Below are 27812 nucleotides of genomic sequence, written 5' to 3' on the forward strand. Positions count from 1 at the left end.
GATTTACCATTATATAACAAATCTAGTCCTTTTGTGGTGCTCAGGTGCTCAGTTATGTATTTATGAGAGCCTTGTTTATTAGGTCATGTTATAAGTCTTCCTCATGTTTTAGTAGCATTTCATTGTCAGTTAAAGTAGTTCCCGTTCCTTTTTTTCTTTTTTACTATCCTCAGTAATATCAGGATTAGCTTTATTGGCCAAATGTGTGTAAACGTACAACAAATACCAAAGAAACTCGTGCATTTCAACAAAAATGACAGGGTAAAGAAAGCAAAATGGGTGTTTCACTATTGTGTACAGCTGTAGAACCATATGTAAATTGTGTAGATTCAGATTCAACAGGAATACATGCAATTATTAACAATAATTACAGGATTACTGGCTCTTAAATATGTTATGTAGGTGGATGATGGCGCAGTGGAGCAGAGAACAGCATTAACAAAAGCAGCACCTGTCATTCTAAACTGGTTTAACTGTTCATCAGAATGATTGCCTGAGGGAAGAAACTTTTTGTGACTGGTTGTTTAGGCGCTCAGTGCTTTGTAGCGGCTATCAGAGGGGAGGATTGGGAACAGGTGGTGTCCAGAGCATAAAGTGGTTGTTTCCTAAGTCTGCATGTGTATAAATCCTGCATGGTGAGCAGGATTTTCTCTGCAATTCTCAGTTGCTGTCTTATTTGGTTTCATGACCTTTCACATATGTTAGTGTCAGCATCTCTGCTTTCACCCTCACCTAAAACAGCACATTCTCACTTAATCCCATTCATTCCTAAGTGCTTCAGCAGAGCGGCAGTAAGCATCCTTATTTAGTGCTTGAGGGCGTTCCACCTCTCATCCAGGAGGCTTCCTCAGCTCAGAACTCCCGGATGACAACCAAAAAGAGGATTAGCATGACCAGGATGACTGAGAATCTAATGATCTGCACGGACAACAATTCCATTCATTATTTTATTCCTCCTCCTCCTCCTCCTCCTCCTCCTCCTCCTCCTCCTCCTCCTCCTCCTCCTCCTCCTCCTCCTCCTCCTCCTCCTCCTCCTCCTCCTCCTCCTCCTTGTTCTTCTTCAGAGGTGGCTGCAAACCAACGTCTAATGTGCATACTGCCATCTACTGAGCAAGCATGTATGACACCATAACCTTATGAAGAGGTTATTGAAGCTATTTTATCAAGTTAAATGAATAAATCCACTCATACCTGCACTTGTTTACCACCTATTTCAGAGCCATGCTGTGTTTAAATACACGCGTTCTTATTTCAGTGGCCACAAGTGGTTTAGTTTCGCTTTTGTACTCAAATGAGTTTAAACGTACCGACAAGGCAGTGCAACTTTTAGATTGCGGCTCATTTTAAGTCCTAACTTTCCTGGATGTCTGGGACCCGCAGTGCGCTCCAGGGTTCCAGGGTTCGCGCCAGCTGTGTTCCCACATCATGTGATGTTGAGTCCAGCAGCCACAGCCGGAGAGACTCTGTGAGGATCCGTGTGTGGAACAAAAAGGTATCCAAAAGACATGCACGAAATCCTTCACAGCGCATCACACTCCGATTTACAGGTTTGCAAAAGTAGGACGCTTTCCGGGGCTTTGGTTGTTGTGATTTTTCGCTTTCGATGCCTTCTCCAACTCTCGGCTAACTATGTGAGCTAGCTCGATCGTACCAACACTCACCCATGCTGGAGCTGGGGCGCAGCAGCGGAGCCTCTGAGACGACGATCATTTCCGACAGCTCCGTATGGATTTGACGTCGGCATACATCGCCGCTTGATGTTTCACAAAGCCCCGGTTGCTGGCGATTTCGAAGATGGGGGATCCATGTGACCTTAAACACCTCGTAAAGTGAGTATCTCGCACGGCAGCGATGTTTACGGAGGGTTAATTCTGGTGAAACCATCTTACTACAAAACAAAACATCATTAGCTAGCATGCTAGTAAAGCCGGGTGCACAGACCCCAGGGTCCATTGTATCTGAAAATGGGTACGTACACCAAACCGCCCCTAGTTTTTCATACAATTGGGAAATTATCGAGCCACAAATGTCGAGAAAATCTTAATTTCCGCGACTTAACACTCAAGTAAGACAAGTTTATAGCAGCCACGTTAGCATAGTGGCTGCTAGTCACAGTCAGCTAACATAGCTAGCCGCTAATGCTAATTCTTCGGCTCTTCGGTTACAGAAGCGATTGTTTACCTATGCAGTGGGACCGAAAAACACCTTAAACGCCACACTTATCACACTTTCAGTTCTAATTGTTGTTTTATCAACATTCGCACAACGTATTATAATATATACAGAGCACAACACCAGCTTTCTTTAAAGAGGGCCCACGAAAGCTCTCTGTGCTAGCTTACCGAAGTTAGCTTAGCTGCTTTAGTTATTTTAAATAAACTACCATCACAGTGGGATACCTCGTCGTGTTTTCTGCCTGCTCACTACGAACAAGCCTGCTCTAGCGTGGCTAGTTTGAAAATCTCGATGAAATATTCATCTTTGTTTTGCAACACATCTTCTGCTCGTTTTCACAGGGGGTAGATTCATCCTTTTAAAGGCCATGTTTTTGGCCGCATCCATTCCTCCCCGCACAGGCCATGCTTTAGTTAGTTTCCCCATTTTTGCTTCAAGACAGTCACCGTGTGTTCTCATTGAAGTGTTTCCCATAAATGCTACAAGCAACCTTTTGTTTTCTGCAGACAATTCGCTTGCCTTTGACATAAGTGCATAATAATGAGATGCATGTTCCCTTGTCGCTCTGCATCCATCCGTGTTTTTCATCTATCTTCGACCATGATACTATTTATAAATCATGCGTGAATGTATCCTTTTATCTGTTTATTGTCAGCTAAAGCGGTAGCAGTAGAGACTAACAGCCTTCTGAGTCGAATAAAAGGAGGAAATGTTTGTCCTATGGCAGATAAACACATTAAGACATGCTGCCACATTGCAATGATAGATAACAGGAAAGTCAGGAAGGGATGCTTGCAGAAGTAGTTACAGTTCAACGGCTCAATGCATGTGGTACTCTCTGAAATTTAGTGTTTTGCACAATACAAAGAAGCTGTTCAACACTGTGTTTATTGTGTGACACAATCAGATCAATTTCTACATTTTTACAATCTTTTGCTCTGGTGTTAATGATTTAAAAAGTGTAAAAGTTCCTGATAGATTGGCTTTAAGCTGTTATGGATAAAGAGACTCAGTTCATTGCAACCTTATCTTTCTTTTTGTCAGGTGTGGCGTCACTTTGGAGGGCTCATTTCTCTGATTTGGATTATTCTTGGCCAGCAGCCTCTTCAGGCCTACTAATCCTAGAGGTGTTTCTCAATGGACACTCTGCTCAAGTCAGAGATCAGGTATTAGACAGCACAAATTATAGCATGGTAACCAAGTTGTAATATGTGTCGGATATAGTCTGTGCAGACTATTTCTGATGCTCTTTCTTTGCCTTTTAAACATGTTGACTTCAAGGTCATACTAAGCACAAGGCCCCTGTGATTATTTACATACCAAAAGTTTTATAACAAGGAAATTACTGCACTGTTTTGGGCTTTAGTGTAAAAATGTTGACATATGTTGACATGTTGTCTTCACATTCATTCATCTGTTTGTTTATTTTTGACTCACCAATGTTGAGATGGTGTGATTTGTGCAGTCAGTATCAAGTTCATCATTGTTTGTCTGAGTAGTACTGAATACTAAAGGTAAAATTGCTAAACAAAGACATGTAATTTAATTATTTTGCATGAACAAAAATATTATGTGCATATTAAATAAAAAGACAACTTTCTTGAGATATAATTTCACGTATTTTTATGTCAATGTGCAGAAAAAAATTATGTGCACAATATTTTTTGACATTAACCACTTGAAACATTATGCGGTTGAAGTGATATTTTTATATTTGGTGTCAAGCTAAAAGGTTGAGGTTTCTGGTTCAGCCCAGTAATCATTTGATTTAAATCTTCGTGTTATAACTCAGTGTCCCTGCAGAAGACACCATTTTGAAGGTCACAGAGAAAAAGGAAAACTGAAACCCTAGAGGAATAAATGACCCAGTTATTGCCCAGCACCAATATCAAACCAACCCTTAGTAAGACAGGCACATTTTACTAGAACAAAAAGTGTTATTCACAACCTTTTTACACATTGAACGCTTGTTTTTTTGTGTGTGATTTGTTGCCTCTGCTGTTTGGGAACACAAGTTGGAATTCTTAGCAGTGTAGACAGTGAAGCTATTTAGTGTGAGTTAGAGGTCTGTTTACTTAGATTTTGGGTTAGGAATAAATATGAATGTAATTAACAGAATGGTAATTATCACAAAACAAACAAAAAATGTTTAAACAAAGGTTCATTCCATTGTTGTCAACACAGTTTTTTTCAGCATCCTCTTCGAGGTGGGATGAAACACAAAAATCTTAATTGCAGGCACCAACAATAGAAAGTTTAAAGTCTGCAACCCAAGCTTCTGACCACACTCAGGAGTGATAGCAGAAATTTCTGTAAAAGGCAACATTCTGAAGAGAAAGGACAAAAAAATCGCTTGATAGTTGATCGATTTTATTCTTCAGGCTCTGTGCTTAACCTCAGTTGGGAAAAAATAGATACAGAAAGAACGGTGTGAGAGGTGAAGCCCTTTAACACTTTGCCCAGACTGTAAGAGTTCAAAAATAAGTGGACACTTAACTATGCAATTTTTCTGTGACGCTTTTGTCTTGCACAAAAGAACTTGTGTTTCTCAGAGTTGATTGGGAGTGGAAAGGTCGTTTTTAGGGTGAAGAGGGGAAAGCTAGTTTACTGTCTGAGTCAGTCACCTGATCTTAGTTTAATTGAGCATGCATTCCATTTGCTGACGACCTGACTAAAGGCCTTTAACTAGCAAAAGGTCACTGCATGAAGCTCTGGCCCTGAGAGCATCACCAGGGAAAATGTGACGCGTCTACTGATGCTTGTGGGTCAGAGAATTCAGGAAGTCACTGAGTGTGAAGGATTTTCCACAAAATATTAATGACGAAGATTTTGTTTGGCTTAGTGGATATCTGACTAGCTACTTTTGAAGCTCTAAACTTTGGGCTACAAAGGGCTACATGTCACACACACTTCTTTCTGCGCCAATGCTTTGAAGCACAAAGCCTGAAGGACACAAAATGTCAAACTGTCCATTTACTTATGGTCTGGACTGTACCCTGTATGTATCAAAAAACATGTGTTAGTCTACCTGGGCCACAGATGATCCATGGGACCATACAAATCATGTTTGTTTCTTAAATATTCACCCATTTTCCTCCGGGTATCTGCAAATGTATAACAGCAATCATGGCTCATTTTGGTTTCTCTGTGATTTCAAAGAGAATGTCTCATGTGGAAAGTGAAGCACACTATCTAGATTACAATGCTGCATCACTTTTGGGAATGTACCGGTAGTCTTAATTTTGCTTTGTTGTATTTGTGTCTGACAGGAAGGGATTTCTGAATTACGTCAAAAATAAAAATAGTTTGACCTTGAGTATTAGTCTTGCATTCTAGACTAGACTGTTCCTGTGAGTGAACACACATTGATTGTTCACAGAATGTCTATAGTTGCCTTTCTGTGCTTGGTGGCTCTTTGTTTAGCACTTTGGCCTCAGAGTAACAGCTGCTCGGGTTGAATATCCATTTTATCCATCCTGTTGGTAGTTTGCAGGTCCTTTTCATGTCCTACTGTTGACATAAAGCTAATGTTATAACATGAGTTTGGTGTTAGATTTAAGGGAACTGGAGAATGAGCACTCGGCTCCAAAATGGTTTGGGTGTGTCGAAAATTGAGGGGAAAGCATTGCTCTAGGATAATTTCATTTAGAACAAATTGCTTCAATTTAAAGTATATGTTGTAAGTGTTTCAGTATTCTCTCAATTACATCGTTACAGGAATGGATATAGACATCCTATATAGAGCCATCTGTCAATTGGACAATCAGGAATAAGTGCCTTTAGCCAAACAAGGTATCCATTTCCTCAGACCTAAGTTATGACTGCATTATAAATTATTTTCTTTTTCTTTTTGCTATCAGTCCTTACTGCAGCTGCTTTTACGATGTCTGTACTGTTTCATGCAGTATGCATAAAGTTGAGGCATACTAGTTGGTCATAACATAGAGCCTTAAACTTTGACCTTCTTCTTCATATATCCGTCATGGTCTGTAGTGCTAAATGAGCTGTCGCTTATATGTGCACTCAGCAGTGCAGGCTTGATTTGATGTGGAAATGCTCCATCATATGTTTTAAGTTTTTGACACACTGAATGTTGAACTAAAGCCTTATTTTAAAAAATTAAATTGCAAATCACATTGCAATATGCATTAGAAAAATCACAAAAAGATGTTTTCCACAAATTGTTCAGCCTTTGTGAGAATGAACAAAAAAGCACATTTGATTGTATACTGCAAAATACAAATACAGTGAGACAACTGAGTATTTTTGGTCGACTACTTTTTCTTGCACACTGAATAGCATGGTAGTATGGGTATTGGAATGCAGCATATATATATTTAAGGAGGCATTGCTATTCACTGGATCATCCTTGTCTTTTCCTGATATTTTGTACATATATTTGCGACTTTCAACAACAAGTATTGAACTCCCTGCTCTCATTAATCATTCTGTGCCCAAAATGAAGAATTTAAGCGCTTCTTGCAATAAAAGTTTGAAATATTCAAGCCCAGGCTGGGGAGTTATAAAATTCACAAGAAAAAAAAATCCAATAATTATATATTTTCATGAAGAACATTTTGTTTGCAAGCTACTATAATGACATTCCGCTTTCCTCAAGTATCCTAATGGCCCATTTTAAGTGTAAAAGTCTGGGGAAATCAAGTAAATGTGAAATCTGTAGGTTGATGAACCTGACAGCCTCTGGAGTCCTTTCAGTAATTTACCTGCCATTCAGATGTCACTGCCAGTTCGTGACTGTGACAAGTCAAGCATGTAGCTGAAACAAACACTATCATGTGGCCACCCTGGGTTGGATTCTATCCTAGGGGCTTTGTTGCATGTCAGCCATTCCTCCTATTCCCTGCCGCTTTCCACTATTTGTAAATTACAAAGCTGGTGGTGATCAGATACAAATATACATTCACTGGGTCAAATTACAAATGTGTTTATGCTTAATATAACATCCTCATTTCTCAGTGGAAAAAGAACAGGCAGGAGAAAATGTACACATATGCAACACTGTTTTCGATTAGGAAACTGATGTCATGCTTTGATATGTTCAGGTTAACCCCTAATATTGGTTCCCTGACCATCTTAAAGTGTTGATCTGTTCGACTACATGAACTGTGTAATCTGATTCCTGTGTTTCCTCTCTTTCATGTTTCCCTTGGTGCTCCTACGCAACCACAGAGAGGAAGGGAGTGGTGCATCGGTAAGTAAACTAAACAAATTAGTGCTGCCATTTGAACATTTTAGCAGCATTTGTTACGATAAATTCCAAAAACCTGAGGTAAATTTGTTTATTTGTGGTTTCTGTTTTATCCTAGGTAAAGGTGGAGGGCCTTTCCAAAGCAGCTCTAATCAAAAGCCTGTCTCCCAGAGTCATGCTATCCAACCATCTCTTGCCTAAAGGGACCAAGATGAAGGTCAACCTAGAGGATCAGGGTCGTCAGAAAGTGTCCTTCAGCTTCGCACAAACAAAGAAGCCCCTGCAAAGCCCGTTCTTCATCCCCGCCAGTCCTGATAAGTCTATCGCCGATGCTCACGCTGCCTCGTCAACCTCAGACAAAGCAGCGAAGAGCACAGATGGGAAAACTGAGCAAAAACAGACGCAATTGGTGCCAGCATCTATACCAGAGACACCTTCTCAAACATCAGTCTCCACAGCCACTAAGCTGAAAGCGGACTTAGCAAAGATGCATTTTAAGAAGCAAATTCTTAGTGTTTCTGCGACTGAAGAGAAACCAATGTCTGTTGCGTCAGAGGAGCCGCACGCCTCTGAATCGCAGGTTTCGCAGAAGTCAACGAGTAAGAGTGAAGCTGAATTCCCAGCCCCCCAACCTCAGAATGTCCTCAGCGTCTGCCCCTCTGAAAATGCTCACATTGAAGCCTCTGAGACCAGGGCAACCCCGAGCATCAAGAAGCCAGCTGCTTCCTCAGGAAAAGATGGAGAGAGTTCCAGCAGTACTGAGCAGGACAATAACGTATACAAAAGGAAAACCAGGTCACAGTCGGATAGTGCTCCCCCTGGCTCCGAATCTGATGGAGATTCAGCCCAGATGTCTTCCAGCCGAAAAGCAGTTGATTCCAAAAGCAAAACAAGATCTGACAGCAGAAGCAAAGAGGTAAAGAAGTTTTCCTCTGGTTCACATGTGGAAGAAAGGGAAAGAAGTTCCTCTAAGAGGTCAGAAAATCATGAAAGGTCTTCTAGTTATTCCAAATCAGACCGCGATTCCAGACACACGTCTTCACGCTCATCTCGATCAGACAAAGATCGCAGAAGATCCAGGTCTAGATCACGGTCTCGGTCAAGAGGGTCTAGAACCAGTTCATCCCACTCCAGATCAGAGAGGTCCAGAGGTGACAGAGGATCACGCTCTGAAAGGTCATATTATCATGAATCAGATCGGAGATCACACAGGAGCTCTCCACGCAGAGAGAGAAGACGTTCTCGTTCTCGCACTGACAGAACTCGGGATAGTTCTGACTCTGAAGATGACCATAGGAAGACAAGGACAAGGACAAGTGACTCGAGTAGATCATCCAACTACTTAAGCTCACATAAAGATTCAAAATCATCTTCCTACTCAAAATCTGAAAAGGCCTCTAAATCCGTAGACTCTCCTCACTCTTCTGAGTTGGATAAAAGAACACAATCGTCAAAGTCTGAAAGGACTTCAAAGCGATTATCAGACTCTGATTCCCAGCGCAGGTGCTCTCCCGATCCGGACTCTAGTTACCGTAAATCCAGCAGCTATCACAAGTCAGAAACAAACAACAGATCCTCTTCTTCCAGCAATTATTCCCACTCGCAAACATATGAAAAACGCCAAAAAAGCAGCTCTAGTGACTCTGAGGCAGATCATAAGGGGAAATCGCAGCCCTCCGACAGAAACTCTGGATCCTCAGAAAACAGTAAAAACTACCAAAACAAAACCAGGAGTCCGGAGTCAAACCGGACGACACCTTCTCGATCTTCTGTGAAATCCGCTGGACATGATAGACAATCAAATGACATATTTTACAGTCCTGGCAAATCGTCATCACGTGCAACCACCACAGAATTGTGTTCTTATGGTGAAAAAGAAAAATCCGATTCACTACTTGAACACTGTAATCAGGATGTTAAGGAAATTACCTCGTGCACAAATAAAAGTTTGCAAGAATCACCATCTAAGACAGAGAGAGAAACAAAATCAGGTTTTGAAAGTAAAAATGTCTTAGATGTAACCGTTGGTAAAAACGTAATGCACGTATCCCTGGATAACCTTTCGTCTAATAATCAACCACATGTGAACTCAAATGCAGCTGTCGTAAATTCATGCAATAGTAATGAGAAAGTAATGTGCAACCAGGATGAGAACGTATTTGACTGTTCACCTGGGCCAAAGTCCTTACTTGATGCAATGGATATACCTGACATACACGATGTCCAGCAGAACACTAAAGCAGAGTTTGCTGAGCCGAATAGTGGTTTGACTGTCGACAAGCAGTCTGACCCAAGTGTCAAATCTGACTCATCGTGTCTTGAATCTGAGAATCAGCTGGTGCAAGGACAACAAAGTATGGATACTGTTAAAAAGAGCGGTTGTACCAGAAAGTCCCGGTGGGATATTGTTGGGCAGGACACCTCAGAGAGTGATAATTCACAAAGGGCAGTTTGTGCAGAGAGTAAACCTACTGTTAAAAAGGTGATCTCCGTCAAAAAAATAGAGTTTTCAAAAGACAATAGCCAACAAGACTCTGAAATCAAAGATAATAATCAGCAAGAAGCTGTAACACATTCCAAACCGGTGAAGCAGACTGAGATATCTGAGCAGGAAGTCAGCTCAGACAGCATATCTTTGACTTACAAACACAAAGACCAAAGTGAGCCTTCGCAAGCAAGCACCAGCATTGACCACTGTGACTTAAAACAGACTGTTTGTCAAAGAACAGACAAGCCTCGGCACATAAACGAAACATCACAGATCATCTCGGCTGCAACAACACAGAGCTGGAATGGCGATAATTATATAAACAAGTCCAAGAACAGCACTCACAAGAGCAAAGAGAGCAAGAGAGCATCACTTAATCAGGATGCATTAGGACAGAGTGAGGCCAGCGATAGTGACAACTCAGAGTATGACTCTGATTGCGGTGAGGCTATAAAACAGTTGCACTCTGTCGTAGTGGTGCCAAAGAATTCCTCCCTAACGTTGGATGCAGAAGACAGGGGTGCTTCTCCTTGCAGGAATATTTCAGAGCTGCACAGCGACTTGAATATCAGTGAAGTCCCAAATAAAGTGAACCTGCAGCAAAGAGAGCCCTCAAGTTTAAATGATTCATTCGGTAGCAGCATGTTGTGTCAATCCCAGAGCAACATGATTGATAGCACCAGTCACTCAGAGGGTTCCAGCTCCGTCAGTGCGCTGCCTTACATAACCGGTCATATCAATGCCCATGGAAGTGCCACAGATTCCCCCCACGCACTCGATAATTCCAGACAGTGTGAAGAAGGACACAAACAACATGATGTCAGCAGCAGAGGTGACCGGGCGTACTTGCATTTCCAACACGACAATTTCTCCGACGCTGACAAAATCGGTGACAAGCACGAATTCGGCATGGGTTGGGATTTTACTCAACCCGAACAGCCGAGTAGTACGTACCAGCAGCCTGACAGCAGCCATGGGCCACAGTTAAACACTAAACTGACAGGAGCCTTCGCCAAACTGCAAGACCACAGACAGAACATGGCCTCCTGCACCCACCAATCCCCAAACATGCAGACTAGCCGAAAAGCCTACCTCCACGCACATGAACATGATCAGGATCCATCAGGCGAAATCCATCCTGACTCTCTCACTAATGACCACGATGACTACAATGGAGATAAACTGTCAAGTCTTAGTAAAACAGCCGTCGAATGCAGCGGACCTAACACTCCGGGGTTATCGAGCTTCGTGCAAGCGCATGAAATAAGCAGCAACAGTAGGGGCTCTGTGGTACCCGACACACCCAGAGAGGACAGCTTCAGACCACACAGAGGCAGGGGTCCGCCCAAGAAAAGGCGTCCAGAGATCGAGTCGGATTCGGACAACGAGGCAGAGGCTGGGCCTGCAGGCAAAAGGGAGCGTCTAGGAGATGCTGATGTATTGAAGGAAACTTCTATAAAAGCAGAGCTCCGTCCATCGCTCACTCTGCAGGACTTTCAAGATGCCAATAAATGGAAAGAGTCGGCCAAGTCTAAAAAGATGCCCCCTTACTTTGACTTGATCGAGGAGAACCTGTACCTCACTGAGAGGTAAGGTGTTGTCCAGCCTGACTGACAAAACATCCAAATGTGTTTCTGCATCTTCATATTTAAACTTGAAAGTATCTTCAGGCTATGAAAGTTTTAAATGTTGTTTTGCAGAAAGAAAAGCAAATCTCATCGCGATATCAAGAGAATGCAATGTGAGTGTCCGGTGCTGCCTAGAGAGGACCGCTCAAGGGGAGTGTTAGCTTGCGGGGAAGACTGTTTAAACCGGCTGCTAATGATTGAGTGGTAAGTTGATAATTAACAGTCTCTGGATGTCACATTTTTTCCTCACTTTGGGCTCATTTTTCACTGCAATATAAAGTCCTGCACCTCTATGGAAATAGTACAACTGTGGCTAGAAGTAGTACGAATTTAAAATTGCATTTGTGCTGTATAACAGAGTTATAACGCCATATACCATACAAAATCTGAAGTTCAATGTCTTTGTCTATTTATTTAACAGAGAGTGGAATTAAAAAAGGATATTTTGTAGATATTTTACTATTTGCATTTTTAATTTGTTTGCATACTTGTTCTGTTCAAAATCTGCCGAATTTTTGTTAAATTTTTTTTGGTTGCAGCTGATACAATCGTGACTTTCCAGTTGCACAGAGGAGCACAGTTGTTTTTTTTGGTAATGATTTTAAGCGTAGATTTGGTTATTTTCCTGGTAGAACCACACATCACGTGATTAGTACAAGGACAGTCAGAAAGTTAAAAATCTGACAATCTTCTTTGTTTAGTTTTTTTTTCTGTTTCTGGCTCTCGTAGATAGGTAGGTAGATAGATTAGTGGATAGATAGATTTTTATCCATGCACAGAGAAAGAAAAATATATTCTGCCAAAGTAGTTACAGCAGATGTACATGAAAGGGGACCCCAGGGATCTACTTTGGCAGCAGTTTTCACTTGTTTGTCAACTGTCAAATATAGTAATATTTAACAGGAGCAGGACAATATTCACTTTAAGTCACAACAACTAACGCATTTTTTTTGTCTTTTAATTTGTTCCTCATAGCTCGTCACGGTGCCTGAATGGAGCGTACTGTTCCAATCGGCGCTTTCAGATGAAACAACATGCAGACTTTGATGTTATCCTCACAGAAGACAAGGGCTGGGGACTGCGGGCAGCTAAAGACTTGGCTGCGTAAGCCTCTTAAAAGTTTTAAGTGTGGCATTTTGAAAAGTTTTCCTGACATAACATTCACAGATTAGAAAATGTAGTACTCTGTGCGGGGATTCCTGCTTAAAGCTACACAGTGAAGGTATTTAGTTTAAGGTTTCAGGATTCTTGTCAAACTTGCTTTTTTTTATTGCTATCCTAGAAACACCTTTGTGCTTGAATACTGCGGTGAGGTGCTGGACCACAAGGAGTTCAAAACCAGGGTGAAAGAATACGCTCGCAATAAAAACATCCACTACTATTTTATGTCTCTAAAGAATAATGAGGTGAGTGATGATAGAACAGACTGAGATTAATGTGTTATGTTTAAACCGCAATCTGTTTTAATCAAGTGAAGTGATGGGCAGAAATACTTGATGTTGCATTATGTCTCTTCAGATCATTGATGCCACGCTGAAGGGTAATTGCTCTCGGTTCATGAACCACAGCTGCGAGCCCAACTGTGAGACCCAGAAGGTAGAGAGGCAGACCAGAGCACTTTGATATACTTTTTGTGGTTAGGTTGCTCAAAGCTGACTTACATTTCATTTATTACATTGCAGTGGACTGTGAATGGCCAGCTTCGAGTTGGGTTCTTCACCACCAAAGCTGTCACTGCAGGAACTGAACTGACATTTGACTACCAGTTTCAGAGATATGGGTACCGTTTCTGTTGTTGTTATTTTTTTTGTCTGCTCTTTAGTTGCATGTGTTCAGACATTTCATCTATTAATAAATACATGCTCTCAAAGAATGACTGTATAACCTTTTACACTTGATTTGGCTGTGGTAATTTCATCTCTGTTTTCTCCGTCCCTGCAGGAAAGAGGCACAGAAATGCTTCTGTGGAGCACCCAGCTGCAGAGGCTTCCTGGGTGGAGAGAACAGAGTTAGTGTTCGAGCAGCTGGAGGGAAAATGAAGAAAGACCGCAGTCGAAAGAGTGCTCTCACCACGGTCAGTTCTTTCAGTCATATTTCAGTGCCTGTCTGGGCTTTCTCTGTGAACAATAGAATTTGTGAGGTTCCTTAGACATTTTGTTACTGGTCCCATTCTCAAATTGTACAGTTGTAACACAAAAGAGAACCCATCGTCAGTTCCTTTGTTTTTTGTATTAATCATGTGTGGAAAATGTCACAAATTATAAGAGTGCCCATTTTTATACAGCTGATAAGTATTTACTTTATCAGTCGTGGCCAGAGTTAAAATAACAGATTTAAATTATGCCTTTAACAGTCAACAGGAGGCGAAAATTTGGCACTAACCTTTTAGCATATTTTAATTTAAATAGTCCGAGAGGAAGTTAGGCATCTGCATCTCCTTTTGACTGTTTTTTCAAGCTAGCTGGTACTAGAAAATTTGGCCAATCCCACGTCATTTCAGAAAGAGAGTGTTGGAGTTGCTATGAGAAGTCTCGGAAACAACTGCCTACACTGCAGAGCAACCCAAATACAAGGAAAAGTGAAGAGCGACTTAAAGTAAATGCAGTAAAACGTGTCAGTAAAGATATCAGTATCAGTTCACAGAGTAGGATTGCATTAGCCTCAAGGTGGATTCTGAGCATCTCTTCTAATTAATGAGATTTTACAGGCCCACAAACTGGATGCTAATACTGGTAGAATTGGCTCCATGTAACACCACTGAGATCACAAACACTATCTGGACAACTGAAATGAATGACTAGTGGAGCTGGGCGATAATGCCGAAGAATTTACCGCAATAAATGTTTCAATATATTAAATTTAGATAATTATTGACACCAGGAGAACAAAGGGTTATAACCTTATCGTTAGTACAACAACCAAAAACTCTCACAAATAAGAGATTTATGCGAGCAAAAGTAAAAAAAAATACATTTCAAATTCTGGAGTTTTTGGTCTTTCTTGAATTTCTGCCTACTTACGTTTTATTTTTTTGTCGATCACTAAAAGAAGTTGATGTTTTGCAATGAATTTTTCAGTATGGGTAATAATGTACCAAAGTCACAAAATGACTGACTCTTTGATATATAATATGTGATTAATAGAATCTTTTTAATTGCCTTTTAAAAGACAAGATATGGAAGTTACATTTTGCTAATCACACCAGTAAATTTCTGAATCGACCTCCATAATCATGCTGTTATTTGTCCCTTAATGATAACTTGTACTTCATGAATACATGCCAAAAATATCTCCTCACTGTTTACTCCCGCACAACTGCTTAAATCACATTACTGAATATAATCTCCCGTTGTGCTTCCACAGGTTGATGAGGAGCTGGAGGCATTACTGGAGAACGGAGAAGGCCTGTATGATGAGAAACAGGTGGTGTCTCTCTGCAGACTAATGGTCCGAGTGGAAACCATGGAGCAGAAACTCATCTGTCTCAAGCTCATACAAGTATGGCCTATGCTGTTAATGCCCTGTTTATGTTGCCGTTCTGTCATTATCGTTTCCAGTATGTAATGTGATATGTTTGCATTGCGCAGGATACTCAGAATCCCTCATGCCTGAAGCAGTTCCTGGACCATCATGGATTGTCTTTGCTATGGATCTTCATGATGGAGCTTTCTGAAGCTAAAGGCAACAGTGCCAACAACATTAAACTGCAGTTACAGGTGAGATATGTGGTTTTGCAGATTTATCACAATACAGATAGCCTCTATGGTTTATACAGTGCAACATGCTGATAATCTGCTTTGTTTGCAGATAATGAAAACCCTGGCTGTGCTGCCCATCTCGACCAAGAACATGCTGGAGGAGAGCAGAGTCCTGGCCTTCATTCAGCGGTGGGCCCAGACAAAAATTCTCCCTCAGCAGGCTGAGATGGACGGCTACTCCAGCGAGAACACCTCCCGTGCCCAAACACCCCTCAACACTCCTGATGGTTCCTCCACCAAATTGGGACCAGAATTGGACGGTGACGCCTCCAAACCCGCCGTGTACCGACGCCTTAAAATCATCAGTGAAAACAGCCTGGACAGCGCCCTCTCTGACGCAAGCAAAGCATCTGATGGGAAGGAAGAAGAGGAGGAGGACGATGATGAGGAAGAAGATGAAAACTCGCAAGGAGGACTTCCCGACGGGAAAGAGTTGAAGACAGAGCCTTTAGGTGAAGCTTCAGATCCAACGAAAGAATCGGCGGAGGAGTCGGTTAAAGAGGCCACAGAAGAAAAACAAGAAGATTCAGGGATGAGTTCAAGCAGTCAACACCAATCTCAAACTGAAGAGGTGAAAGACAAAACTGAGTTTGATGAGGAGAGCAAGGACACTGAGATGAAAGAGGAGACAAGTGAGGGTCTGGTTGATGAACCTGAGGAGCCAAAAGAGCCAATTGAAGAACAGGAGGAGAAGCAGACCAGCCAGGAGGTGACAGAAAAGGCTGAACTGGAAGCAGAGCAGCCCACCGTTAAAGCCGATGAGCCAGAAAGTCAGTCTGACCAGATGGACATCACTGATCTTCCACCTGAGCCGCCTTCGGAAACTATGGAAACCCAGGAAGAGGCACAAGAGACTGAGAAAGCTCTTCCTAGCAGTGAGCCTCAGCCTGGTGAACCTACAACTGATGCTCCACCAAGCTCTGAGACCCCCGAGGCCACTGTGCCCTCTGAGATCACAGCAGCCCCTGTGGATCCATCAGTGATAGGAACTCCTTCTCAGGATGAAGAGGAAGGTGTCTCTGATGTGGAAAGTGAGAGGAGTCAGGAGCCCCAACTCAGTGTTTTGGACATTAGCGGCATGGCTGCCAGACTTTTGGAAAGCTGGAAGGATCTGAAGGTATGTTCACATAAAATGATCTGTTAAAGAATTGTCCAACATGCAGATTTTAGTTTGGAATCTGATTATATACGGTAGTATTCTTAAGTCAAAGTTGCTCTTGTCTTTCAGGAGGTGTACAGGATACCAAAGAAGAGTCAGGTGGAAAAGGAATCAACTGGTAAGGGTATGCCAAATCTTGTTCTTGTTGTTAAATGTTTGGTTTGGTTTTGACTAATTTGATTTTCCCGACAGATCGCAGCCGAGATCGAGACACAGCTTTGACGCCACGCACAGCTTCCAGCAGCCGAGAACGTGAGAGGGAGCGAGACAAAGAGAGGGAACGTGACAGAGACAGGGACCGGGATTATGACAGAGACAGGGATCGAGACTGGGACAGGGACAGGGACAGGGACCGAGTCTCTGACAAAACTCCACGCAGCTCTGAGCGACGGAGAAGGCGATCCCTGTCTCCACCGCCCTCGTCCTACGAGAGGAGCAGCCGACGCACTGAGGAAAGGTAGGAATTCTTGTCATTGGTGATGTCATCTTGAACTTTTACTGAGCTGTTTGTCATAGTAAAGTGTATTCTGTTTTTTTTTTTTTTTTTAAGGTTTGACCCATCTAACAACAACAAAACACCCAGAGGAGTCAGTGGCAAAGAGCGCAACAAGCTGTCCACGGAGGAACGCAGGAAGCTGTTCGAACAGGAGGTTGCTCAGCGAGAAGCCCAGAAGCAGCAACAGCTTCAGCAGCAGCAACAACAGCTCCAAACTATGGCTTACGATCCAACTCTGGCGTACGCCTCTAGCCCTGGCTTCATCACCTACCCTCCCGGATATCCCATCCAGACTTTTGTGGATCCCTGCAACCCTAATGCAGGCAAAGTTCTCCTCCCTACCCCTGCCGTTGAGCCCACCCTCAGTTATGAACAGACTCCTCCTCAGCGTCTCATCTCGGAATTGGGGCTTCCCTCTCCATCCTCCACTTCCCAGACCACTCCTGTCTCCAATCTCCCTCCGCACATCACCACCACCAACCTCGCCTCTGGCACCCCTCAGCAGTATGCCCAGCCAACTGTAGCAACCCAGGATGCAGGAGTAGCTGTCCTGTCTGTGCCGACTCAGTCAGCGCCTCAGGTGCAGGGCCAGCAGAGCTACACCACCCTCTGGGACCCCACCACTCAGCAGGCGGTCACTGTGCAGACGCAGCCTGCGCAACAGTATGCGACGGCCCCAGGACAGGCTCAGACACAGACGGCCATCTATTACCAGGGCCAGCCATGCCAAACCATCTACAGCATCCCCACCGCCTACCCTCAGGCCAGTACTCCTGTCATACAGGTAGGGCTCCCCTGCTCTGCTCCTTTTTTGTCATTATTTAAAATCCCTTATATTAACAGGGTAATAAACAAGGTATTAACTGTGAAAAATGTATTTAATCTAGCCTAGGTCTGCACTTTATATTATTTCAGCACTGCCATTTCAATGTGTACATGCGCCATAGTGTGGTAGATTAACTCAAACACATCATGAAACAATTTTTTGATCCTTTATACAAAAAGAAAACTCGCACAGTTCTTCTTAAGGGTTCTTGGGCCCATTAACGTTTTTAAACTTTATTTTCTGCACGCAGAGTTTGCAGTGTTCCAGGCTCCACATGTGCACAGTTCAATGTGCCAAGAACACAAAAAGACTTTAATTTAAAAGAACCACAGTGCCGGTATGAGGGCTGTACAATTTATAGAATATTAATCATCACGATTTCTACTTCTCACGATTATGTGAGCATCATCGAAAGCGACATTGACATTTGAGATTCACTCCACTCATAGAAAGCAGCCCATGCAGATTCAATCACCTGGTTTCAATATGGATAAAAACAATCCTGATTATCGTTTTGGCTCTATTCGTGCAGCCATAGTCAGTTGTACAGAAATAGTTCAGCTACAGAAAGAATGATGTTGACCAATAAACAAATCTGTTGGCAGTGTCATGCAATTGTTGCCACCACATGAGGCAACATGACTAATTTGTTTGACCATTGAAATCAGCACCAGAAGGCTGTTTATGATGAGTGGAAAGGCAGATCTGAATGCCGTCCAAAGCAAAAAGTTATTTCAGATGCTTTTGCCAGTTTTACACCACAGGAGAACAGATCTAAACGACACTCAGAACGTGTCTGTTATTTTTTATTTTCAAAGCAACCACAACCCTTCTTGATTTGATTAATTCTTTACAAGTGGAGTTATTCAAGTCATCTGGTGGAAATTTCTGTATTTTCTCAAAAACAAAATATATCAATGCCAGTGTTTTTCAGTATCCTGTGGTCATAGCGTAGCCTTTAATTATAAAAGTTATCATTTGAGAATGTTCTTTTTTTTTATTAGCATTGATTTGTGTCATATCAATGGTAATAAAAAAAACATGGTCTGGAAAATATGTAGTGCTTTTTCACCTGCATATTTAGCATTGAAGAGACACTGTAATTAATATTGGAGCAAAAATAATCAAATGTGGTGGGGAAAATAGGGGAATATGTCATCTAAGCTCAACAGTAATAAGACTCTCTTGCTAATTTTTGCTGCAAATTTTGAATTCAGAACATTTTTTCTCATTTTTGTTGAATGCTTTAATCCAAGGCACTACACACTATTTAAAATGTTAACACACTATGTTTTTGAAGGCGTACACTGAGCCCCCAGCCAACTACCTGCACAGCCAACCGGTGTATCCTAGTCATCAACAAGGAGTGGTGGTGCAGCAGGGAGGCACAGTCACCACCATTGTAACCTCCCAAACTGTCCAACAGGTAACAGACACATTCTATTTACTTTCTGAAATGTATTGAGTTTAGGGAAATCTGTTTCATGGGAGATAAATAACAGTTAAGCTTCCATTAAAGGATATATTTATTTTTTATAACAGCAATAACAAATTGAGGGATATTTCACAGCTGGGAATTACTATTAGTTCAGGAAAGAAAAGTAGTTTAGTTTGAAAGGAAGAGCAGATTAGTAGGATTGTTTATAAATCTGGGGCTATTTTATTGAATGGTAATTATATCCTTGAGCAGCAGGAGGTCTTAATAAAGATCACTGCTTTAAAAGATGTTTATTAGGCAGTTGAAATCTCTACTTTTGAGGATTTGTGGTTTTGAGGCAACCCTGAGCCTCAGTGTGGCCACAAGGGGGAACTATATATCTGAATTATAAGATTTGACTTCCACAGTTAAGATGTAAATAAGGAATGCTAGGATTAGGAATGATTTTGAACTTGAGCTGTCTCCAAAAATGTAGTTTAGCCCTCTCAACCCTGAGTGGTTTCTGTAGTTCTTTTTGCTCCTGAAATTTTTATTCACTGTGGACTAATTTTACTGCAATATATAGTCCTGCATTTCTATGTTAACAGCAGAAACATAGCGAGAAGCAGAGAGAACTTAGAAATATCTCCTGTGCAGCTCAAGAAAATTATGATGCCGTAAATCATAGGGAAAGAAGAAAATTAGTTTTTATACAGTATATATTTAGTGCAAACTCTTGATTATTGGAAAAGTTGTAAATTTAACATGTAGAATAAAATGGTTTTGATAAAAACTCACAATTTTCAGCCTAAATTTTGGTTAATTTTCCCAACAGAACCACACATAAGTGAATAGTTTAAGTGAATCAGGCACTCCTTCCTAGGAAAACATCTCCCTCTAACAATGCAAAATATGGAGTTTTTTTGTGTATACTCGTGTTTTTGGTTTACCGTAGAATGGAACAAAAAGCTTTGAAAGACACGTATTACTTATCCTACTATTCTTCTAGAACGGCCAAGACAAAACTATCGATACCTCTTAGAAGTGGTAATAAAGTAAGAGATATTTTAAGCAGGTTCTTGCCTTCAGTATACAGGTGTCTTCAATTCATATCAGCCTGTATGCGAGACTCCCCACGCATTAGTTAGAACTGCAAAAGCCTTTAAGAGGAGAGGGGACACGTTATTAAGAAACTCGAGCAAGTCTAATTGTCTTTGTTTTTGCACTTAAATATCAATCATTGCCTGTTTAAAGGGAGAGAAGTGCTTATTCTGTCATTCATTGTGTGCACCACACTGAAAATGAGCGAGAGAAAAAACGAGTTGTAAGAGGAGACGGGGAAGAATGAAATTGCAGGGGGAAACTCCAAATCATGTTAAAGTTGACCTTCAAGATCAAAGTACAAAATCATCTGCATAATTATCTGCATGCTGCTCTTTAAATGATTGTATGCTGCATGGAAGTAGACCCCACTTTTTTAAAAAGGGAAACAAAAAAATGCATGTTGAGAAATCACAACATGTGCCACAAAGTTTATGCTCAAGGGACTCATTGTTTTTGTCCAAACTGTTTTCATTTCTTAAGTCGCTTAAAACAATATGCTACATTAATAAAAAGCAGCAGCATTTCTAAATATAGAACAGAAGATAGTGGATGAGTGGATACCAATGCCATTAATCAGCTTCAACTTAGTTCAGAGAACTTTTTTTTTTTTTTCCAGTCAAAGTGTGAAACTCATTTTGGCCACATCTGTAGGTACTTTGTAGTGAATCCGCACATATTGCCTTCTGATACTTATTTTATGTTCTTTGTCTCCAGGAAATGATTGTACCCAACAATGTGATCGACCTGCCTCCTCCCTCTCCCCCTAAACCCAAAACTATCGTCCTACCTCCCAACTGGAAAGTGGCTCGAGACCCTGAAGGCAAGATCTACTACTACCATATTGTCACAAGGTTGGTATTGCAGTGTGTGTGTCGTAGGGATGCACATTTTAGGTAATTTCCATAACCGATAAGCAATGAATAATGGTTTAATGGTTGAAATGACAGAAAAACAGTGGAGGCTTTTCTGTACCGTTTTTAATCACTGACACTTTACTGCAAAATCAGCTCAGTTGCACCAGAACTTTGTAGAGCAGATAAACACTGTTATAAATGAGTTATAAACTAAACACTAAAAAAACTTAATTGAAAATGCTTTTCAACAATTCACGCAATAAAATCCATGGTATTTAACACCGCAGACAAGCTGCAGTCTTCCCCAGTAAATATCCTGCAGCGTTTTTAATCTTTTCATGGTAGTTTGAAATCAAAATAATACTCATAGCTGATCCACATGATGGAATGACGTGTTTGCTGTAAAGTTAATGTTAGTCCAGCTGCTCATGCACAAAATTTTTTGTGTTTTTTTTTTTTACAGGTGAGAACTGTTTACTTATGGTTTTATTTAAGATTTTGATGAAAATATAGATATTTGGTGAATTTTCCCAACAGAGCTAGAAGTCAAGATTAGCTCATGGACCATTGGCAAGTTTAAAATCTGACAATTCATGTTGTTTTTACAGGTTCCGAGTCTGATAAATGGTGTCATTTGGTGATTTTTTTTTTTTTTAAAGATAAGATTCCTTTCATACCTGTTGAAAGGTTTTGGTGTACAGAAGGTTAATATATTCCAAGTTGATTAAATGATTATCAGTAATTAAAGTAATCATTAACATCCCTAGAGAGCAGTTAGTTTCTGCTTCTAAAAAGACCTTGAAAATATTACACTCTTGACATTTTTTCCTTTTAGACAAACACAGTGGGACCCACCAACCTGGGAGGGAAGTAGTGACAACGCTAGTGTGGACCATGAATCTGAGATGGACCTGGGAACACCCACCTACGATGAGAATCCTTCCAAGGTGAGCTCTGATCACTCTGTACTGTGGAATAAAAATGTCTAGTTGTTATGTGTTTGTTTTTTTTAATAGTAAGCATTGCAGGAAAAAGGAAAATCTGTGTTCCTTCATATGACAGAGAGGAAAAATCCACCTCCTCCTTTGTTTGTGTGTCCAGAAAGTTTGCGCTTGGATGTAAAACAGGATTATAGTGTTTGCTCTTTGAGGTAATTGAAGATGCTGCGCTGGTGATTACTTTCAGCTGTTTCTCAAGTAGAACAAAGAGCGAGCCATCAACACGACACCAAGTGTTGTAAAGTTGCAGATGACGACGACGACTCACAAAATGGCTTCATCAGAATCTACACGGGGAGAAATTTGAAGTGTCCACTCGCCCACCCCCTGCTCAGCTGTCTGTCCTTTAGCCTGAAGGCCGTGAGGGGAGGGGAAGGGAAGGCTAAGCTCATCTCCTCTTCCTCTGCCTCGTTTGTTTTCCCCCTTCATTTTTATCCTGACTTTGAGGATAATGGAAACCATCTGGAAGATCCAGCATTCATTTATTTGCGGTTTTCTGGTTTTATAGTTTAACTACGCAAGGGTCCTTTTGTCTCTTAAAAAGATGTAACTGAGTTCTATTTTTTTCAAAGCGTCTAAACTGAGATGAGAGATCCATGTTTGTCGTGAAACGTTTCCTGCCAAGAACAGCTACAAGGACATGGACCATTTCCCAGCCTGAGTTTAGACTGTGGTGGTGTCCACATCCAGTACTGTGAGCTATGGCACATGCACTATACTTGCAGAGCATTCAATTTCACTGTTTCTGGATTCCTGTCCATGGCACTGTTTGTATACGGATCTTTTGTGTTTGTTCTTGATGCTCGACGCTTTGTTGTGGGTCTTAGCGGTCAGCTGTTGCCTGCTCGCCTTTGTTGTTTGAAGGCTGGAGTCAGAGAGGAAGCATCCTGACAGGATATCCCTACTTCGTGTCAAAAAGCTGGTGAGCAGGTGCTGTTTGATGGCACACTGGCCTTGATAGCTACTGTTTTGCAGCTCATTGCAGCGTTTGATTGAGTTGCTGCAGGCTTAGGGCTGCGCTGTGTAAGATTACTCTGCAGCGTGACATACTATGGCAACACTGTCTTCTACTAGAGCGACAGAAAAATGTGTGACAATGTGATCAAGGGGGGGAAAAGTGGAACTGGATTAGGCCTGGATGATATGTTTCATTTCAGTTAATTTTGATAATTATTGAGCTTTTTTTATTGTCAATGAGAGAAAAGATTTAATTTGAATTTAGCCACTTTAGACTATTTATGAAGGTACACAGTTTATAGTTTTAAGGTTAACACAACAGTGAAAAACACACCAATAAATAGATTTACTCACATCAATAACATTAAATAGGAATAAAGGAGTAATCTCACCTTCATATACATTCAATAAAGAAACCAAGCAAAACCCGGAGGTGCATGGATTGTGGAGGGTGTTCTGAGTGATCGACCTGGACCGGATATCACCAGTATGGTGAGCAAAAGAGGAATCCTGACCCTCAAGTACCCTATTGAGCACGGTATTGTCACCAACTGGGATGACATGGAGAAGATCTGGCATCACACCTGCTACAGTGAGCTGAGAGTCGCCACTGAGGAGCACCCAATCCTGCTCACAGATGCCCCCCTGAACCCCAAGGCCAACAGGGAAAAGATGATCCAGATCATGTTTGAGACCTTCAACACTCCTGCCATGTATGTGGCCATCCAGGTTGTGTTGTCCGTGTATGCCTCTGGTCGTACCACTGGTGTTGTCATGGCCTCTGGTGATGGTGTGACCCACACTGTGCTCATCTGTGAGGGCTATGCTCTGCCCCATGCCATCCTCAGGTTGGACCTGGCTGGCAGGGACCTCACAGACTACCTCATGAAAATCCTGACTGAGAGGGGTTGCAGCTGCACCACCACAGCCGAACGTGAAGCTGTGCTACGCTGCACTGGACTTTGAGCAAGAAATGAGAACTGCTGCCTCCTCTTCATCCCTGGAGAATAGCTACGAGCTGCCTGACTGACAGGTCATCACTATCAGAAAGCCATCTAGTCTGTCAGCCCTCTGGGAATGCGTTTTTTGAGTGGAGGTGGTGGTGGTGGATAGGGGGTTGTCCATGTTTTTTGACTGCAAAGCATGTCTCGCAAAGGCAACACTTAGATATGCGATGGATGTACAAAATGCTGTTTTTGATCCAGGGAGGGGGCACGCTTGGGGTTTGCTTTCATGGCAATTTGCATTTGATGCATTTACGTAAAACTGTCAAAAATTCTATGGAGCTATTGGTAAAGTGTCCAATGCTGCTAAATATCAGTATCGTTTTATCAGCTAGGAGTTTGCATGTTCTCCCTGTGGATGCATGGGTTTCCTCTGGGTACTCCAGTTTCCTCCCACAGTCCAAAAATGTGCTGAGGTTAATTGATTATTCTGAACTTGCCCATAGGTGTGAGTGCGAGTGTGACTGTTTGTCCTGTTTTAAGTTACTGTCTTGTTTAAAGTTATTCTCTTGTTTTTCACTGTGAAGCACTTTGGTCATCCTTTGGGCTGTTGTAAAGGGCTATAGAATGAAACTTTGATTGATTGATAGGCCTGAACGGAATTAAAATTAATTTGTGGCAAGCTATACTTGGAAATCCAGTTTTAATTGTGAAATCATATTTGCCCTCTACTAAGCATATTGCTCACCTCTGCATTTGTTTTATTACAGTTCTCCACAAAGACAGCTGAAGCAGACACTTCCAGTGAACTTGCGAAGAAAAGTAAAGAGACGTTTCGCAAAGATGTGAGTCAACTATATTATTTAACTCCAGATGCTGCAATTTTCCAAACCTCTGCACTTCTGTGGAAGCCTTCTATCTACCCGTTTGAGTTTTTATTGGCCTCCACATATCCCACTGTTTCCAACACGCCTTGTTGTGTTTGTGTGCGTTGTTCAGATGTCCCAGTTCATCGTTCAGTGTCTCAATCCTTACCGGAAACCAGACTGCAAATCTGGACGCATCAGCAACACGGAAGATTTCAAACACCTGGCAAGAAAGGTGAGATTAAACTCTAAGATGTCTGTACACGGAGTCATTGTTTCCGTAAATCCCTGAGAAGCTTCCAGCTGTTCCTTCGCCTCTGCGTGGTCACAGCACAATGAAAGTATTGGTCAGCTTTTAACATAAAAGGACCGTTTTCAAAGTTTCCCTCAAACCAGAACTAAACGGTTGAGCTCCCACGATTTCTGTCTGCAGCTCAGTGTTCTTGTATTTTGCCTCCGGAAGAGACTAAGAACACATTGTACATGTAAACGATTATCTCCCTCTCCTTTGTTTTACCGAGTTCTGTCCATAAAGCTCTTTTTCGGCCAGCTTTTCTTCAAAGAGCAGCATTCTTTCCTCGGCGGTTCCCGGTGGGTCCGTGCATTGTGTGGTTTCACTGAGTGCCACTCGGACATACCAGGACTCTGAGGACATGGGTGCAATAAACAGAAAGACGAGTTGGGCTTCACTCATTTAAAAATTCCGTTTTATTGTCTCAAATTATAAAGGGCAAAGTCACTAAGCGAGATTAACTGTCCAACCGGTCGACCACAACTTAGATACACGTTGCAATCATGTCATTTACTGTCATCTGGTGACAAGAACCGTACCTAACTCTGTCCTTGCCGTGTCTTCCAGCTAACTCACGGAGTTATGAACAAGGAGCTGAAAGCTTGCAAGAATCCTGAGGACCTTGAGTGCAACGAGAATGTGAAGCACAAGACCAAGGAGTACATAAAGAAGTACATGCAGAGGTTCGGCTCCGTGTACAGGCCCAAGGAGGACACCGAGGTGTACTGACCCGATGTTACACTCGCTCTGCGCCGACACAGGAGAAGCACAGATTTGCCTTTCCAGTCACTCCTTCGTGTGTGAACAGTGAAGTAGTTTCTTACTTGTATTTATGTCGAAGAATTGCACTGCTGCCCAAGAAGCTCTCCAGGGGGCCTCCGTGGAACCGCACAGGTCCCCCCCCGCTCTAGAGACAGTCGGAGCCTCGAGACTCCAGGTGCAGTGTTCTCGAAGGAGGGGTGCTACAGAGACTTAACGTTTTCACTGATGGTTTTATTTTTTTATTTTATTTTCCATTTGTGGCTCTTAAATGTTCCTGAGATGATCACCTCAATTCCAACTTTTTAAAACTCTTTACAGCCCTGAATGAGGATTATTCAAAGGAATCAGCTTCGGTGTCAAAATTTAACAATTCATCACAGTTTTGTTGTTACTTTCCACTGTGCAAAAATGGATCAATGACAGAACAGTCCCTCTCTATCCCCTCCAGACACCTTTTTTTAATTTAATTTTTTTTTGTGCACGCTTCAATTCCCCTCACCATCCTCTGCCACTGACTATATCTGGTGCTGCTTTTAACTGGGCTGTGGAGGTCCAAGCTTCCACTCCTCAAACCCTGCCTTTCTTAACCACAAGACTTTGGGAGCCTCTGTTGTTTTATGAATGCATGATGTAGACTGAGGTCGGCACGGGATCCTTGTGGAAATTCCTACATTTTCCACGTCTCCTGCTTCAAGCGAGATACCCTCACTGGGATGAGCTTTTTACTCGCCACACATCGAGGGATCAGCCAACGACGAGCAGGTTGGAGAAAAAAAAAGGATTGGGAGGGAGGGGGGGTTGGAGATCAATATTTTCTTGTCTTTTATCAATTTATGTATAATAACGGGAGCAGAGTTTGAATGCTATGTTTGAAGTGCTGTTTAGCTGTTTGTCCATCCCCCCTCCTCAACTCGTCTCCTCTTCTTACAGGAATGTTGCTGAAAATGAAGGTTGTAACATTTGCAGTTTTAACAGCTTCTTCTGGGTCATTTTTTACATTTTTTTTCTCCCAAACCACAGTTAGATGTTATAGACACACTTAGGTCAGCATTGCTCCACAAATTCAATAATTTCCAGGATTTTTATTATTTTTTTTTTTTACAGCTGGCAGTAAAAAAAAAAAAAAAAGAAATGTTGTTTGTTTAGCATTAGGTCATCAATTTCTCACAGCCCATTTAAAATTGCATAAAAAATTTCCGACATGTGTATATTGCTTTATATGTGAATATATTAAATAGTAGTTTTGGGGAATGTTTAAAATTTGTAAAAGGACTATTATTTCATGGTTTAAAGTGTAAATAATGTGTAAAATTACCAAAGCTGTATGCAGGAGAGTAGGGTCAAGGAGCCCACCCATCCTCACCAGCTCAGTCCTCCTCATGCAGTTCCCACATCATGTCTGTCGAACTTACGACCCCCGCCGGCGAATCACAGCCCTCTTATTTTATTTCAGTGGCCGGGGACATAATCATGTTGTTTTTTTATTATTATTATTATTATTATTATTGTTGTTAGTGGGTTTTTTCTTTTTTTTTGTTATTTTTCTATGTACAAAATAAGTTTCACCCTACTACTGTAATTATTGTGTAAGCACATTGTCATACCGAGTGTACAAACATTTTAAAAGCTAATAAACCTTTTTGTAAAATTATATCCACGTCCCCGCTGAGCATCAGTTAAAGTGCGAATGTGACTCTGCTCGTGATTAACAGCTTTCGGTGCACACCCAAGTCTAGATTTAGATCGACTCTCGCCTCTAATAAGCGCATTGCGTGGATGCCACTTCGCGTCCCGCCGAGCCAGATGTTCGGCCCCAGCAAAGGGGGAAACAAAGTGATCGACTGCCCTCATTAGAGACGTTCGGCTCTCTAAATATGGA

At 41.8% G+C, this 27812-nt stretch overlaps 1 protein-coding gene and 1 pseudogene across 3 annotated transcripts; both read left to right on the top strand.

Moving 5' to 3' along the window:
* The first annotated feature begins 1396 nt into the window (after positions 1 to 1396).
* Positions 1397 to 27584, top strand: setd2 (SET domain containing 2, histone lysine methyltransferase). Of its 3 annotated transcripts, XM_023275530.3 has the most exons (22): positions 1420 to 1829; positions 3220 to 3341; positions 7366 to 7387; positions 7503 to 11461; positions 11573 to 11704; positions 12476 to 12604; positions 12783 to 12906; positions 13019 to 13096; positions 13183 to 13280; positions 13442 to 13574; positions 14864 to 14998; positions 15088 to 15216; positions 15308 to 16375; positions 16487 to 16535; positions 16610 to 16874; positions 16968 to 17697; positions 19040 to 19165; positions 20975 to 21111; positions 21950 to 22061; positions 24784 to 24858; positions 25013 to 25114; positions 25739 to 27584. In XM_023275530.3, the coding sequence occupies exons 2-22, from the start codon at positions 3313 to 3315 to the stop codon at positions 25898 to 25900; spliced, it is 7794 nt and encodes a 2597-aa protein (XP_023131298.2). In that variant the 5' UTR covers positions 1420 to 1829; positions 3220 to 3312; the 3' UTR covers positions 25901 to 27584. The 3 variants fall into 3 exon arrangements, with proteins under 3 accessions (XP_023131300.2, XP_023131298.2, XP_023131297.2); XM_023275532.3 differs by lacking the exon at positions 3220 to 3341 and having other exon boundaries at positions 1397 to 1492; XM_023275529.3 differs by lacking the exon at positions 3220 to 3341.
* On the top strand, positions 22081 to 24773 carry LOC118470681 (actin, cytoplasmic 2-like; annotated as a pseudogene).
* Positions 27585 to 27812: the final 228 nt, after the last annotated feature.

Source organism: Amphiprion ocellaris, chromosome 9 (assembly GCF_022539595.1).
Source record: "Amphiprion ocellaris isolate individual 3 ecotype Okinawa chromosome 9, ASM2253959v1, whole genome shotgun sequence".
Classification (NCBI taxonomy): domain Eukaryota; kingdom Metazoa; phylum Chordata; class Actinopteri; family Pomacentridae; genus Amphiprion; species Amphiprion ocellaris.

Bases quoted from the DNA above. Each gene is read 5' to 3' on its own strand.
- setd2 (XM_023275529.3), top strand. From the start codon at position 1,795: ATGGGGGATCCATGTGACCTTAAACACCTCGTAAA. The intron at 17,698-19,039 runs GTAGGGCTCCCC...ATGTTTTTGAAG, and splicing joins CCAGTACTCCTGTCATACAG to GCGTACACTGAGCCCCCAGC. The intron at 25,115-25,738 runs GTGAGATTAAAC...CGTGTCTTCCAG, and splicing joins TCAAACACCTGGCAAGAAAG to CTAACTCACGGAGTTATGAA.